Source organism: Protopterus annectens, chromosome 3.part0 (genome assembly GCF_019279795.1).
Source record: "Protopterus annectens isolate FY-2018-M chromosome 3.part0, PAN1.0, whole genome shotgun sequence".
Lineage (NCBI taxonomy): Eukaryota > Metazoa > Chordata > Ceratodontiformes > Protopteridae > Protopterus > Protopterus annectens.
In genome coordinates this window covers 131,237,962-131,256,055 of record NC_056731.1, presented here as the reverse complement: position 1 = coordinate 131,256,055, position 18,094 = coordinate 131,237,962, and the positions used below count along the sequence as shown (strand labels likewise).

The window sequence follows — 18,094 nt, the reverse complement described above, 5'->3', positions numbered from 1 at the left end:
TGATGGTTATTTTTGTCAAAGCCATTACAAATACCGTAGTTATCCTCCAAATGCTGGGGTCCTAAACATACTATACAGATGACATCTGCCTGGCGGTTGTAAGCTATAACACCATGACTTAACATTTTTTGAATCCTGAAGACTGACTCAAGTACAAAGTGAAACGCAAATATTCAGAACTGCTCATCCAGCCAAAGCCCAAAAAAAAAAAAAAAAAACAGCACAAGCAGGAGTAGGTGAAAAGGCACAGTAAAATAACCACAGCCTGCGGTGCAAGATAAGGACCTGAAAACATAATTTGCAAAATTCAGTTAAAAAAAAGTTAGATCTGATTTGAAGGTAGTATTAGAAGACAGAAACAGAAAGCAGAATAAAGATGAAATGAAAACAGATCACCTATAAACTGCTAAGACAAACGTTAAGGAAGCTGAGACAATGTCTAGTGCTAGCTGGAGTGACATACTTTGGGGAGTATGGGGAGATGACACATTCTAGTTAAAGGGGAACAATTGAAGCTTGGGAATGATTTTGTATAATAAACAGACTTAGGCCTAAAGCTAAGTCCTCATGGTTTAAAGAAGATGGACTAGATCATCCTAGATCCTAGCTGATATATGGAATTTTAACTCGTGTCTTCAACCAAAGTGGAGAAGAAAAGTTAGAGAGAAAAGGAACTTAGAATGCAACAATACTAGATACTGACACACAAGCCCTCAAAATATTTCAGCTTTTTCTGTGGTAGGGGACATTAAAGAGCACACGTGAGGGGTGGAGGTTATAGTGGTGTACTGGCAAACTGTAGACTATACAGATGTTGACAGAATGATTGCTAAACATTCGAAATCTGGTTTCCTGACAGACAGTATTACTTAGCTTGATATACCAGATATAAACTGCAAACTGTGCTGTATTTTCAAAGCCTGCCATCCTGAGGGGAATGCATTAAAGAAAAAAATTATGTTTCTACTGACTTGTACAGTCTCCCTTAAACATCTCATGGAAAGTAGTATAGCTGCCTGTCATGAGTGCACTGAACTGGCTTCTCCTCTCCAGTGTCAACATGTTTCAAACAATTAACACGTCTGTTTGTAGTTATCCAGCCTTATGAGTGACAAGGTGTATTCATAAAAAGAACAGCTAAAGTAAAGCCAAAGTCTGAAATTCTGTGAAATGAAATCATTTGCATTGTGTTTTCACCTAACTTTAATTCAGATATGAAATATATTTAGATATTACTAAATCTAAAATAAATATGCTGAAACTACATGAACAAAAAGAGCATCTAGTTCTTGAAGAAACTTGCATCTTAAGAGAAAGCATACATTCACAGGCAAAAAGGATTCCAAAAATTAGGTTTACACTAAATGTTCACGTAGTGTTCTGCCAGTTTTGGTAAATCACTCAGCTGATGTTAAGAAAAAATTATCAATAAGGAGCATATTAAAACAAAAGAATAGCTTTAATTTGTTCAGGAAATGTAACTTTCAAACAAAACAGTTAAACGTTAATCACTTTTTCCTTAATGATAAGATTTCATCAGAACTAGCAATACATTGCATAATATAGCAATAACTGATGACTTGGGTGTGGTATATTGAAGATTTATTGAAGATTTAGCAAAAGAACAAGCTGCAAGGAAATATGAATAACAACCAGAACTGAGAAAAACACACTTTATAATAGCAAAGCTTTCGGATAAAATCCTTCCTCAATACTAATACAAACAAATCTAAAAACCAAATGATTTGTTTTATATACTTGTGGTCACATGATTTTTGGACTGCTGGTCATGTGACTTCAGTGACCTGTATTTAAACCATTTGGTTTTTAGATTTGTTTGTATTAGTATTGAGGAAGGATTTTATCCGAAAGCTTTGCTATTATAAAGTGTGTTTTTCTCAGTTCTGGTTGTTATTCATATTGAAGATTTACCCATGGGTCAAGTGATTAAACAAAGCCACCCATGGGTAAATCTTCAATATACCACACCATGGAGTTAGTTATTGCTATTATACAATGACATTATTTACAAAAAAAATTACTTACTTTTCTTAAGTAATGTCTTTGTATAATGGTGCCATGGTGTTCTTCCACATTGTTTCCCAATCCACTTCTTTGTTGATGTAGTGCACATGTGTATGGGACTTCCAATCCCATGTTTACACAGTAGATCAGTGCTTTATAAGGCAAGCAATAGAGATAGAAAGATCTCTGTTTTTTGGGGGGTAAAACACAAGAACGCTGTAATCTACAGACAATTTAGAATCACAAGAGATGGGGAAAATACAAGGACAATTAGGTATGTATCTTTAGTTTTGCAGATCATACCTGATTTTTGTTGAATTTTCTCTGCACTTGTAAGTACCTCTAAACTGTCCAGAGGTAACAGCTTTTTTTCTTATTTTAAGAAAAGTGGACTAAATAAAGGTGGTGATGGGTAATGTTGCTGTTTTGCATTGTCTGAAGGAAAGAAAGTCTGAAACTGAAACGCATGTCATTATTTAGTGACTTCATTCCTCAGCGGTTTGTTGGAAAACTACAAATTTTAAGAAAAACAAAGTCACTAAATAATGACATGCATTTCAGTTCCAGATTCCTTTGCTTCAGACAAATGCATATCTACACATACCAATAGAAAAAAAAAAGTCTAGTCACTCAATGATTCTTTAGCAGCCAGACTTCTACCATTGGCATATTCTCGATTTACAACAGGCACGCAGGTTCAGCTAACCAATCAGCATGCTCATATTTGAATGTTCATGGCTAGTCATTGTATAATACAGCCGTTATATAACATTGTTCACGTGTTACATGACTTTAAGCAATCAAAATTCAGTTGCTATGGAAAACTGGTAGGAGCATAGGATGTAATGTGATCTCAATAATCATTCAGTTACCCAACAAAGAAATCAGTACCCTCCACTCATACAAGTAGTAAATGAAATAAATATGTAAAAACATTGTATGCTAGTCATACCAATAATGATTCCTAATACTGAAATCTTATAACAATCTTAAAAAATCTTATATGAAACTTAAGAAGCAACTTTTAAAAAGTTTGTAATAAGCTGATAAGAAACTTATAAAAAAGAAACTTGTAAAAAATGTAGCAGTGTTCAAAGAATTGCACTCTTCATCTTAAATGCAGGTGTAATGGAAATATGTTCATTGATTCCTGGTAAGTTGGCAGCATTTAACTTAAGTTGCCATTTTAACTCTTTATATTCTAAAAAGTTTTCTCAGTTTCCTTCCCTTTCATCAGTAGGAGTGATCTCTAGGATGCTGAATACAAATTTCTTAAAACTTTAGCATGCCACAGAATGTTCATACAATGCATTGTTACTGTCTTTCGTTTTTATATCGGAGTTGTGCTCGTACATCCTTTTCCGTATGGCCTGCTCAGTCTTTCCAACATATAGAGCAGGATAATTGGTGCACTTTGCTAGGCAAATCACCCCCTTAGTATCACAGTTCCCTTTAACTAAATGGATCTTAATGCTTGTATAGCAATCCAAAGAGATACTGGGGCTATCCATAATGTAGCAGCCTTGATTATGACTTCCACATTTGTTGCTGCCAATATTAGTGCCATGTCTACCAGATTGATTGTGTTCTAAAAGTTTCTCAATGTTCATACCAGTTTTGAGTATGAAGTTGGGTTTCTCTCCCAATTTGTGGAAAACATTATCATCTATCTTAAATATACTCCAGTTGTTCTTAATAATGTCTTTGATGTGCTTGCTTTGTTGATTAAATTGGAGTATCACAGCCTGTAAAATTTGTTTGCAGAGTTACTTTTTGATGTAGTGGGTTCATTGTCACTAAAGGTCCAGAATGGATGATAGGTTTGTATTTGACCCCAAAGTCCATCAGTATTGGTTTCCTATTGGTGGATAATAATTTCTCTGGGTAACTCCTCTCTGAAAACATGCTATGAATCCTTTCATATTCTTGCTTAAAAAGCACAGGATTACAGCATATCCTTGTGGCTGTGACTAACTGCCCCTTAAATAAGTTCTTTTTAATATGGTAGAGGTGACTACTACCAAAGTGCAAATAGGTATTAGAAAATGGGAGTTGCCTATAAATCATAGTTTCAAATCTATTCAGACTGCTATACTTGTAACTGGCCACATCTAAACAATTTACACTGCTCTGACCAGTTTGGTAGGTAAACTTTAAAAATTCTGCCATTTTGATCAGGTATGCAATAAACTCCACTATTTTATTGGGGAGGGCCATTCCAGAAGATAAAAATGTCATCCAGGAAAGTGGAATAAAATTTCCAGTGTAAATTGAAACTTGAGCTTAAAATATATTCAGGCTCCCAGGTGTGCATCACAGGGTTAGATTATACTGGGCACATGCTGAGCACATAGCCACTCCCTTAAGTTGTTTAAAATATTCTTCTTCCAAAAAAATAAAAATATTATGTAAAATAATTTCAATTAAATCCATAAGGAGGTTTATAAGCCTATTTTCTAGATTTGTAAGGCTTAAAAGAGCAGAATGAAAGTATTTGAGTCCCTGTGAATGTGGTATGCAGCTGAATAAACCCATTACATCTACTGTTACAAAGGTAACACTGTCACTGTAATATTCTTGTTTAATCTTGTGTAAAAAAATCCCAAGAATCTCTGAAAATATGGTTTATAGGTGAAAATATCTCTTTCAATGTCCTGTACACAAAGATAGCCAAGGGTTAAGTTTTGGAACTTTGTGCTGCCTCTATTTATCTTAAAGGTAGATCTGATACTCCAATGTCTTTACGTGTTTTTGGGATCCCAAAGATGGATGGTATAATGGAGTTTTTAGGATCCCAAAGATGGACAGTATAATGGAGTTTTTTATACTAAGAAAATGATGTAACAATAGATGTAATAGGTTTATTCAGCTACATTCTACATACACAGAGACTCAAATACTTTCATTTTTATTTTCTGGAATGCCCCCCCCCACCCGGAAAAAATAGTGGAGTTTAGCACATACTTGAATGAAACAACAGATTTTTTTAAGTTTACCTACCAAACTGGTCAGAACAGTATAAATGATTTAGATGTGACCATTTACAAGGATAGCATTTCCAGCATTGGGAAACAAATACTGAAGGACTGGGGGGTCAAATATGAACCTATCATCCATTCTGGACCTTTTGTGACAACTGAACCCACTGCATCAAAAACTAACTCTACAAACAAATTTTCACAGGCTCTGATACTCTAATATAATGAGCAAAGCAAGCACATTAAAGACATTATTAAGAACAACTGGAGTATATTTAAGATAAATGATGATATTTACCACAAATTGGGAAAGAAACCCAACTTCATACATAAAACTAGTATGAACATTAAGAAGCTTTTAGAACACAGTCAGTCTGGTAGACATAGTACCTATATTGGTACCAAAAATTGTGGGAGTCATAATCAATGCAGATACATTAAGGACACCTCCAGTGTCACACTGGATTTCTACACAAGCATTAAGATCGATTTAGTTAAAGGGAACTGTGATACTAAGGAAGGTGATTTACCTAGCAAAGTGCACCAATTGTCCTGCTTTTTATGTCAGAAAGACTGAGTGGACCCTAAAGAAAAGGCTGTACAAACACAACTATGATATAAAAACCAAAACCACTAACAATGCATTGTATAAACATTCTGTGGCATGCCAAGGTTTAAAGAAATTTGTATTCAGCATCCTAGAGATCACTCCTACTGATGAAAGGGGAGGAAACTCTGAAAACATTTTAGAATATAAAGAGTTAAAATGGTAACTTCAATTAAAGGCTGCCAACTTCCCAGGACTCAACAGAAATTTTTCCATTACATCTGCACTGAAGATGAAGAGTGTGATACTTTGAACACTGTCACATTTTTACAAGTTTTATATAAATTCCTTATCAGCTTTTTACAAGTTTTTTAAAAGCTGTTTCTTAAGTTTTATATAAGATTTGTAAAGATTGTTGTACGACTTCAGTATTTAGAATCTTTATTGATATGAATAATATACAATCTTTTTACATATTCATTTAATTTACTGCTTATGTGAGTGGAGGGTACTGATTTCTTTGTTAAGCAACTGAATGACTATTGAGACCACATTACATCCTTTGCTCCTACCAGTTTTTCATGGCAACTGAATTTTGACTGGTTCCTTAAAGTCATATGACAAATGAAGAATGTTATATAACAAGGGTATTATGTAATGCATTACTAGTTCTGATGAAGTCCTACCATTAAGGACAAACACGCTTAACTTTTAATGGTTTTGTTTGAAAGACATGTTTCTTGAACAAGTTAGAACTATCCGTTTTGCTTTAATACACTCCTTAATGGTTGTTTGTTTCGTAACATCATCTGAGTGATTTTCCCAAGACTGGGAGAATGCTACGTGAACATTTTTGATTTATTTGGTTGTTGCTTGATTTTTGCTGCATGGACACAAGCTACTTCTTGTGGTTATACATTAAATGTTGCCAAATGACAAATCAGCAAAGTTAACAATTTATTTACTTAGTATATATCACAATACATATATTTTACTAGTCTGAAAAGGTCAGAAATTCGTTATTTTTCTCAATGGCATGGCTCTAGAGAAAGATCTCCAACAGGTACTTATTAATACATAAATAAGGCTTTAATATTTACCTAGAGTAAAATTTTCCTGGCTTTGCCCTTTGCTCATGCTGGAGCCTCATGTTTTCTAATTTCACCGGGCTTGGAATAAATCCGATTTCGCAACCTTCTTTCACTAATCGTCCTATCCACCAGTCATTATTATATTTCTGAGAACAAACACAAACATGAACATGATGTTTAGTACTATAGCAAGCCACATTTATGAAAATACACTAAACACTGGTCTACTTACGTGAGTGCAAAGCACAGTTTTTTGGCTCACCATTCATGGCAAATTACATGCCAAAAACGGTGAACTAAAAAACCCCACTGAGGCAAGCCCTCCACACTCCCTGAAATTATATATACCAACTCTATAGTCACACCACAGAGATGAAAAAGGGAACAAAACTGAAAAGTGCACCATCATCTTGCACATTACAGTACCTTGTATGAAACTAAATGTGACATTAAATTCTCGCTCTAAAGCCATGCAGGGAAAGTAGCAGCATAATTATGTAACTGTACCCTAAACATAATCTAAGCTAAGTTCTAGCACTCTTTCTTATGCAACAAAGTATTCAAGTCAGGTTTAAAGAACAGCCATGTAAACTAACATCCTCCTAAGTAAGTGGGAAGCACGCCAAATAATTAATGGGCAAAAACACACACACAGACACCAACAAAGAGAAAAAAGATAGAGAAAACTGTAAAATAAACATCCTTACATTTTTAAGTGATACAATAATAAGTACAGGTCAGACTAAAATACAAAATCTGCAATGAACAAATTCAATATAAATGAGTTTTAGTTATACAGCACCTATCGAAGAGAGTAGGGGTCATTAAAAATTTGCAATATATATTTTATACACATTATTTACAATTATATACAATTACTTTACACACTTTTTTTATATTTTTACATTTTTAATCCCTGGACTTTACTTTTTTTCATAACCAAAATTTTATCTTTTTCAGAATATCTGACAATGACCATTTTCCATTTAATCTTATTTAGTTTAACCTCTTATTCCATGCAATCTTTATCACACAAAACAACTTTTCATCTCATTTCCCTACCCATTTTTATTTTACATTTTCATAGTACCCATATTCTATCATATCCAAATTTACATTTTTCAAACCCTTTACACATTCTTTTTCATATATTTGTTTCCATAATTGCTTCCCTCTATTACATTTCATAAACACAAGTTCTGTAGCTTGTACTGCTTCACAATATATACAAATACTAAATATTTTTTTTGTATGGCATATTCACCTTTACTGCAAGCTTATTTATGGATAATCTCCATAAAAAATCTGCATATTCAAGATATTTCGCACATCTATTCATTCTTGCTTTTACAGCTATTTTTTTCTTCGAAATGCTTCCATGTAAAAATATAATAAAACTTCTCTGTTATATTTTCATACCATTCCTTTATATTCTCTTCTAAATTGTTTATATCAATCTTCCATAATAATACTTTTTCTTGATATAAACTCATTTCTGTATCCGTCATACCTTTGCTTCTTTTAACTCATTACATCTGAGTGACCCCTCCAGGTGCATCTGCAGTTAAATCAAACTGATGCATTTTTATTCATATTTGTATCAATTATTCCAAAACCATGCTATGTACAAGGATTTAAAAGATTTAATTTTAAAGCTTACACAATGGCAAACTCACCTGCATTCATGTTTGACCTATGTCTAATGCAGGTAAATAAAAATTAACTGTTGTTTTTATGATATTAATTTATACAGATATAATTTTCACATTTTTCTAAATATCTCAGCAACCAAGTAACACAGCCAAAACTCCTTAGCCTCATATCAAAGCTCCCAGATAGATGAATAAACTGCTGCTGACAGTATTTGTGTAACTTGAGTGGTTGCTGAGATATTGTAAGTTGTTTACAAAATATTACAGACTAATAGTAACTGTGCTTACTGTGACTTATAAAATTCAGTTTAAGACCAAGAACCTAAAGAATGCTACCACTATAAAAATAGTTTGTGCTGAAGAGTTTGCCATTTATACCTCTTTTGTAACCCTTATGGTTCCAAAAATAGGAACATTTGTTTGAAATGCAAGGACATTATTTGATTCTGTCAAAAGTCAAGCTCCGCCCATTAGAAGTTACAGTGCAAAGTTCCTGAGCTCCATTAGAGTGAATGAGTTAAGATGTTTGAGTTTCTCACAAATATCTCTATATTGTAATTTTATTATCTCTACTATCAATTTATTTTTCTTCCATCCAAGCCAAAATTTTATACAAATCCAATGATTTTATATGTACAATTGGATTTATTAAACCAGATCCTCCTCCTTTTCAGAAACTTAAAGAATTCCACTTCTAGTTGGGTTTAATCTTGAACCTTATATAAAGGCAAACCATACAAACAATAATTATTTTACAAATTCAATTGGCATCAGAAATACACTTGTCAAATGAGTTATTTTCCCTAATATCACTGAATTCAGCAAATAAGCATTTTTCTATATGCAAATTTAAATGTTCACCAGAACAAGTAAATATTTCTTATTTTAACATATTCTTCCATTGATGTGTTACCAAACTTTAAGCCTAGAATTTCTCTCTCGTCCTTATTAAATTGAATATCTTCTATTATACCTGAAATACCTAATCCTTTACTTTTGTCCTCATTCATACTTAAGCCTAACACTTTTAATTTCTTTGTAGTGTCTAAATAGCTGTGTGTATCCATTCTTCATTTTTTACTATCAATACTAAATCACCTGCAAATGAAAACATTGGTGGCATCTGTATTCTTTCTTTTGTACAATATATAGATTCCTTTAATGTTAAACTTATTTAATTTACAACTGCATTCATTAAAAATGCAAACAATATGCTACTTATTGGGCAACCTTGTTATATGCAACTTTTTATCTCTATTGTTTCACTTACCCAACCATTAACCCTCAATTTTACTTTATTTAGTATTATACACTGATCTTAGAACATTATTTTTTTTACTTAAATCATATTCTTCGAAAATCTCCTACAACACTGCATGTTGTATTTTATGAAATGTTTTACTAAAGCTTTAGCTTCTACTGTTCTTATTATCACATCTTCTCTCATTTCTCTTATTATTGTTAGAAGTTCGACTTCCTTTCCCTTTTATTGCTAAAACTGTTTCATTCAATAACTTATTTACTTTATTTACAGAAATATCTTATAATCAACATTACTTAACACTACAGGTCTCCAATTCTTTATATCCATTTTATCTCCCCTATTCCATGTAACTTCATTATACCCATACATATTTTTTTTATCTTGTACACATTTTTCTAACCATTCATTAAAAACCTCTACTAGATATTTTTTGCCATTCATTCAAATCTTTGCACATCAAATATTCTACTCCATCTATTCCTGTAGCAGCCTCTAGATTTGCTGTTTTTAAAACTTTTTTCACTTCTGTTATAGTAATTTTCTTTTCCATTTCCTTACTATATTTTTTACCCATTTTTAAGTTGCATTTATACTTTCTTTTATTTTCATTTCTAACACGTTTTCATAATACAATTTCTTAATACTTGCATTATTTCATTCTGTGTTTTACCTATATTAACTTCCTCATCTCTTAACTATCCTATTATTCTATTATTTTCTTTAGCCCTCTTATTTAGATAGGGCACTATTTATCTTTTCTGCCTTGTAAAAATATCCTTGTTTAAACAACAACCTTCTAATCTTTTCTTGATTCAATTCATATATTTTTTCTTTTTATATAAATCCTTATTTATTATATCTCTAAACATTTGATAACTAATTTCTTTAGATTTATAACTATCTGGTTTTCTTTTTGTCCTTGGCCATTTCAAAAACTCTTTTTTATATTTCTCTTTTAAGGCTATCCATCTTGTCTATTTTTAGTAAAAACACCTCATATTTATATTATCTAACCATAACTGTAAGGTTATTTTTATCTCATCTAATTCTGCTTCATTTAATATTTTAGTGCCTCTACCTAATTTAATATATCCTTCCTTACCTTGAAATTCTACCCAGGATGGCTACATGATCTGAAAAACCTGTAATTTGTATACCTTTATGACATATTTTTAAACTGTCTGATAATACAAAATAGTAAATTTCTGTTCTCAAGTTACCTCTTTTATAGGTCCACTGCTTATTATCCCATAAATACATTTTACCACTTTTTATTTCCAAAATAACTATCAGCAGCTCCTTCTTTTCGCCTGTGTCTTATGTCACAATTAAAATCTCCTACTAATATAATTTGCGCTTATCCTGTGGAATTGTTTTTTATCTTTCTGCTTGTGGTTTTAAAGTTGTATATTAAAGGCTTTGGGCCTCCTGAGACTTTGTGGATCTCTTCATTGTTTTTTATGAGTTTGATGTCCTGTTGTTTGGTTGATTGGATAATTTGCATATTGACACTAACATAAGAATTTTTTTAAACATAATTTCTCTTTGTTTTTTGTATGACATATGCACATAATGCCACAATTCTGTATACTTGATTCTTTCATTTTATATCCACTATTAAAACTCTTCCAAGAATTACTAATGTAAAATTTCTATATTTTCTTTACTTAGAATTACTATTCCTGAATATCTTTCTTCTTCTTCATTCCATGTTACTTTTCCTTCCCACAGTTTAACTTGTATTCTTTCTTCTGTCAAAATTCTTACATCTGTTAATATTATAATTGCTATGTCCAATAAACTACACCACTCTAATGCCCATAAACATCTTACATTCTTGATACTGTTTACATTTATAGCAAGGATTCTCACTCTATAACAAATATTATGTAATTTGTCATCCTTTTCCTTTCTTGTTTTCTCCTATTCCCATATTTTTACATTTACATTTTCTTTTACTCTTTTACCAATGGAATTTCTTTTGCTTTTAATTCACATCCATTTCTCTTCTCCCTCTTCAATCGAACTACTTATTTCTTCTTTTTCTACTTCTTCCATTATGGTTTCATTTATTTTCACTGCAGTATCTTTATTTTCCCTTTGTACTTTTTCTATATCATCTTCTATTACAATCTCATGCACTATAGCTTCCTTCATTTCATGTGTATTATTTTCTTTTACATCACAATCCATCCATGAATGTCCTACCTTTTCACATTTAATACATTTCAGTTCACATTTTGTTGCTTCATGACCAAATTTACCACAAATTAAATATTTATTTTATCACAAGTATTAATTAAATGGTCATTTTTTGCCACAGAAAAAAACATGTCTTTGGTTGTCTCCAGTACCACACCAAATCCCTGATCCCTTCCATATTAATTATACCATGCAAATGTATTATTTTTTTCATTTTGCATTTGCAATATCACTCCACATTCCCATCCCACAGACCATAAACCTCTGTCATAAATCTTTGTAATATCCAATACTTCTCTAACACAGTTTTAAATAGTCTCTCAAAGTGTCTCTTTTGACTTCTGTATGAAACTGTACGTACATTCTCATTTTTGCTTCTCTGTTAAATGCCTGTATCACATATAGGTTACACAGGTTATCATTCTTTTTTCTTTCATATTATTCTCAAAATTTCTTCATATACTGTGACTCTTCAAAAAATGTTGCAAAATACTCCTTGTTAATACAAATAAATGCTGTTACCTTTCTGGGTCCAGCACCCAGAGGCGATATGACCTTGTCCCACATTTCATACCTATCCAGTTCTTTTTCTGTTTTACTACTTATTCATATTTGATGTTTTCTCTCACTTCAATTATTTTTCATCATTTTTCTCCTTCTTTCACAGTTTGCATATAATATTTATTTTTTTCTAATCTTATTTCTTGTACTTCCTCCACTTGTATTCTATTATTTCTCCCCAAGATGATGATTTTTTGCTTTTTGGTTTACTTTGATCAATCAAGTTTTTTAAATATACATCCCACAACCCTCCTGGCTGGAAGGTTGTAAGAATACATTCCACCTGTGACCTTCCTTCACCCTTGAATACCTTTTATTGAAATAACATCTCTATATCGTACTCCTCCTCCTGAAGTGGCATAACCTCCTCCTCCTTCTACTCCTCTGCTATAATGATCTCCTTCTCCATGAATAAATTTTATTGTGAAGGCTCGACTGCCTTTACCATCGCTTCTCCTTCTCTCCATCTGCTTCCATTATGACATGTACTATTCTCTTCCATACTGCTTTCTTGCTTCTCAGAGCTGCCTTTGTGCCCAGACTTAAAGCAGGAAGTGTAACTACAAATTGCGTCCCCGTACGCTAATCAAGTAGGGGTTCTTTATTATATTTACAAATGCATCTTATATACAACTTTTCATCACATATTCCTAATATTTAAAATATTTACAATATTCTTAACATACCTTTACATCTACATTCAAATTTTAACCCCCCACTCCTTTCTCCACAACCAAAATTTACTTTTTTCAGAATCTCTGATAACCATTTTCCATTATATCTCAGTTCATTAATTCTCTCATTCCATATTATCCATATTATACAAAATATGTTTTCATCCAATTTGTTTATATCATTTTGATTTACATTTTTATAATGTCCATATTCAATCATGTCTATATTAATATTTTCAATGTTCTTCATTTCTTTTAAATGCCCTTTATCATATATTTCTTTCCACAGTTTGAAAGTCCTTTTATACTTTATGAAGACATTTTCAGTTGTCTCCAATTCATCACAGTGTATACAAACACTTTTATTTTTTATATGGCATATTTGCCTTAACTGGCAATTTACCTACTGGCAACCTCCACAAAAACGCCATACATTCTACATGCTTTTTAAATCTATTCATTCTTGATTTTTCTGATCTTTAAATCACTTGTTTCCATGAATAATCATACTAAAAATTTTTACATTATATTTTCATACCACGTTCTTCTGTTTTCCTGTAACTTCCCTATGTCAATTTTCTATAACAATATTTTTGTTGTTATAATTTTAAACCCATGCAAATAACTTTTTTACTTCTTTTTAAATACTCTAACCATTCCCAAATTGCTTTATATTTCTCTTCTATGATTTTCATTAAAAACTTATCTTTATCTTTCTTATTAAGATTCTGTACATGTTCAAAGAAGAAACATATACAATTGGGTGTATCAAACCCAACCCTCCTTCTTTATCACTTACGTAAATAGTACCTCTTTTCACAGAATTGAGTCTTGACCCCCAAATGAATGTAAAAATTACATTCAATAAATCCTTTTCTAATATTGATGGAATTGTACATACACCAGCAAAGTGTGTAATTTTACCCAATATTATGGAATTACATAAATGTGGCTTTTTTGTGTATGACAGCTTAAATGTTCTCCAGAATATACAAAGGCCTCGTAATCTTACTATCACATCTTTCCATCGCTGTTCTCTTAACTGATAATTTCCAAACTTTATTGCTAAAATTTCTATCCCCCTCTTGATTAAATGTAATACCTTGTATTTCTCCCAAAAAAACATTGCCTTACTGTTATCTTTATTAAGAGTCAATCCTAACATGTTCATTTCTTTGTTGAGCATTCCTATAGCTGTATTCATCCAATCTTTATTCTTAACAACTAGCACCAAATTATCTACATATGTAAACATAACTGGATTCATAATTCCTTCTGGTGTGTGATACCAAGCTTTCTCTAATGTCAAATTCACTTCCATAAGTACCACATTCATAATTAATGTGAATAAAATACTACTGGTTGGACATCCCGGTTTAATACCACTATTTAACCTTAAAGTTTTACCCATCCATCCATTGATTAACAATCTTATTTTATTTTCCCTGTACATGGATTTCAAGAAATTTATTATTTTATTACTCATGTTATATTCTTCTAGGATTTTCCATAATGCTTTATGTTGAATTGCGTCAAATGTTTTATTTACATCTCCTATCAATATTTTCAATTCTACTTTTCTACTTATTATATTGCCTACTAATTCTCTTATTAAAATTAGCAAGTCTTGACTGCCTTTACCTCTAACTCTGAAAAATGATTCAGATAGTAGTTTACTACCTTTGTTTGCTATTCTTTTTTCTATTTTTATGAAAATCTTGTAGTCTGTATTATTCAGTACTAAAGGTCTCCAGCTTCTTATATCCATTTTTTCTCCCTTTTTCCATATAAATGTCATTGCCCCTAACCATATATTTTCATCATTAATACTTTCAAGTCATTCATTCACTACTTTTAAAAAATATCCTTTCTGCCACCTTTGCATGTTTTTGTACATTAAGTATTCAATTTCATCTATTCCTGTAGCTGAGTCTACATTTACCACCGTAAGTATATTTTCTAATTCTATTATCATGATCTTTTACTCCATTTTTTGTCTTCTTCTGTAAAGTTATTCAATCACCATCCATCTTTCCATATAATATTACTTATTGAAAATGCCTCTATTACATATTCAATTGTTTTCATAATTTCTTCTTGTGTATTAACTACATCAGCTCTTTCACTTTTTAGTTCCGTTATTAAGCTTGTGTCTTCTTTAACCATTTTATTTAAATATGGTATGAATTCTTTCTTACATTGCAAAACATATTTGTTTAAATAATCTTCCTTTTTTTTTTCTTGATTCATATTACATAGTGTTCTTTCTTTTTCTATGACCTTTTCACTTTTACTTGTTATACTTTCAAATATTTGATCACTGGCTTCCTTATATGTATCAAATTGAGATATTTTTTAATTTTTGCAATTGTAGTACCTCTTTCTTATATTTTTCTTTCAAACTACTCTACCCACTGATCCAATCTTTATACAATTCTCTCATATGTGTGTGATAATGCCATATGTATAATATAATGTCTTTTCCCTCTTCATTTAATTCTTATTCATTAATTATTTTATTCCTTTACCTATCTTTACATAATTCCTATTTTCTTGAATCTCTATCCATATAGCTGAATGATCACAAAACCCTGTGATTCTACACCCTTGACATAACATGCTTAAATTGAGACTAAAATAATCCATATCAGTTCTTAAACTACTACTTTTATATGTCAATTTTTCATTTTTCCATAAGTACATATAATTTTACTTAATCAAATTAAAAATTACTTTAACTGCTCCCTCTTTTTGTCTACGTCTTAAATCACAATTAAAGTCCCCTATTAAAATTATATGCATATTTAAACTTACATAATCTATTATTTTTCTAAACATAACTTCCCTTTGCTTCTGTGGTATATATGCATAGAGTGTGATCACTCTATAAACTTGGTTCTTATACCTTATGTCTATTACTATTATTCTTCCAATAAGTATTACTGGGTAATCCAAAATTTCTAATCCTTCTTTGCATAAAATCACTATACCAGAGCATTTTTCACTGCCTAAATTCCAAAGTACTTTACCTTTCCATAATCCATTTACTTGTTCTCTTTCTTCATCCGTTATTCTAACATCAATACGTGCTATAATATCCATATCTAATGCCATACACCATTCTAATTCCGCTAGCCTATGATGAATATTCTTCATGCTATTAACATTGATGGCTAGAATTCTCACTTTAATATATGGATTTTATTTTCATCCTTTTCCTTTTTTATTTCCTTCTTGAGGTGAATTTATGAGCTTTCCTTTTCTAGCTTTTATTCTTTTAACTATAGAACCTCTTTTGTTCCTTACTTTTGTCCATTTGTTATCTCCATCACTAGAATTACTTGTTATCTCTTCCTCATCCTTTTCCTCACTACATTCATATTTTCTGTCACATTCACTGTTACCTCAACTTCATTCATTTGTTCATTATGCATTGTTTAAAGCAGTTTTCTCTTGTGTTAATGTTGTGTCTTGTGTATGTACTTCTAACTATTTACAGTCCATAATCTTTTCACATTTTATGCATTTTTGTTCACATTTTTTAGCTTCGTGTCTCACTTTTCCACATATAAACATTTTCTTTTGTCGGAATTATTAATCAAGTGATCATCCTTACGACATAAAAACATGTCTTATCTCACCATAACCCTGTTTCCTTCAACACTAACATTAGGTAAATGCACAACTTTTTCTTCTTGCATTTTCAATATACACCACATTCCTACTCCCCTGTCCACAGACCTCTATTATCATACATTTTTGTAACATCAAAACAACTCTCTATATATAGTTTTCAAATGTTCTTTCAAGTCATTTCTATCAACTTCAGTTCTTAACTGTACAAATATTTTCTTTTTGACTTCTCTGTTAAAAGCCTGAATTAAATATAAGTTCCATAGCTCAATGTCGTCTTTTATCATACTGTTCAATAAATTTCTCCATGTACTCAGTCTCTTCGAAAAAATGTCACAATATATATCCTTATTAATACAAATAAAGGCCCTTACCTCTCTGGGTTTTATCCCCAGTGGTGCTATGATGCTGTCCCATAACTCATACTTTCTAGGTCCTTTTCAGCCTTACCTCTTATCCTCACATACAATTTTTTTTTGATTTTCACTTTTTTCCTTCACTTCTTTTGCCCTCTCTTATTGTCTGAGACTATGATTTCCTCTCTTCACTCTTTTATTGCATATTTTCATTTCCCTGAATTCTCCCAATTATAGCTCCCCAAGACACTGCTTTGTCTCTCTCTCTGGTTCACTTTGATCCATTTATTCTTTCAAGTAAACATCCTGCCTCCCTCCTGATTGGAGGGTTGTAATAACACATTCGGTTGCTGAGATATCTGTAGCAAACAGATTTTGCTGAAAGATTTCTTCCGATTCTGCACGGCACTATCCTTTACCCATATTTCTTTTCTCACCTCACTTACTTCTTTTCTACCATCCTTCTTCCACAAATCCTCCGACTCGTACTCCAATACATTAACCTGCAGAGCTGTTTGATTAACAGCACATTCACTCCCCTTGCTAGCAATCTTGATCTCCTTCTCCTCCATGCTTCCTGCTTCTCTGAGCAGCCTTCGTGTTTGGAATGTAAGACAGGAAGCACCACACTGAATTGTGTCCCCATACAATCATTCATACAGAGTATGGTAAGTTCCCTGATGCCATGGGCAAATTTCCCCAAGTAGTATAAATACCAATTCAGGTCTCCCCTGAAAAAAAGGCTACTAGCATAGTGGGACTAACCCAGTCAACAAAGAATAAAAAAAATAAAATATATGGTTTGAGAAACCGACTAGGTATTTATTTTTTCCTGCTACACAAATATTAGGTATATGGCTTCATAGATTATGTAACAAAATGATATAATTCTACACAAACAAAAAAAGAAAAGCTTCAGATATTATGTTTTTACTTAAGATGTATACTTCCTTCAAATTCAATAAAACAGTATGGTGTCCCAGTGATAAGATCTGTGTCTCACACGTACAGGGTTCAGTTGTGACCTCTGGTCAAAGTCTGTGTACACCTTATGAATGTGAGGTTTTCTCTGAGTATTCTAGTTTCCTCCCACCTCTGTATATGAATTTGT

The 18,094-nt window shown here is 31.9% G+C and overlaps 1 protein-coding gene across 11 annotated transcripts in view; it reads right to left on the bottom strand.

Annotated features, from left to right (window-relative positions):
- CACNB2 (calcium voltage-gated channel auxiliary subunit beta 2) overlaps nt 1-18,094 on the bottom strand; it is a 1,902,347-nt gene that overhangs the window by 396,199 nt on the left and 1,488,054 nt on the right. For all 11 annotated transcript variants that reach the window (XM_044064636.1, XM_044064629.1, XM_044064630.1 and 8 more), the window contains exon 4: nt 6,651-6,787. In XM_044064636.1, coding sequence (XP_043920571.1) covers nt 6,651-6,787 — 137 coding nt within the window. The remainder of the gene's footprint in view (nt 1-6,650; nt 6,788-18,094) is intronic.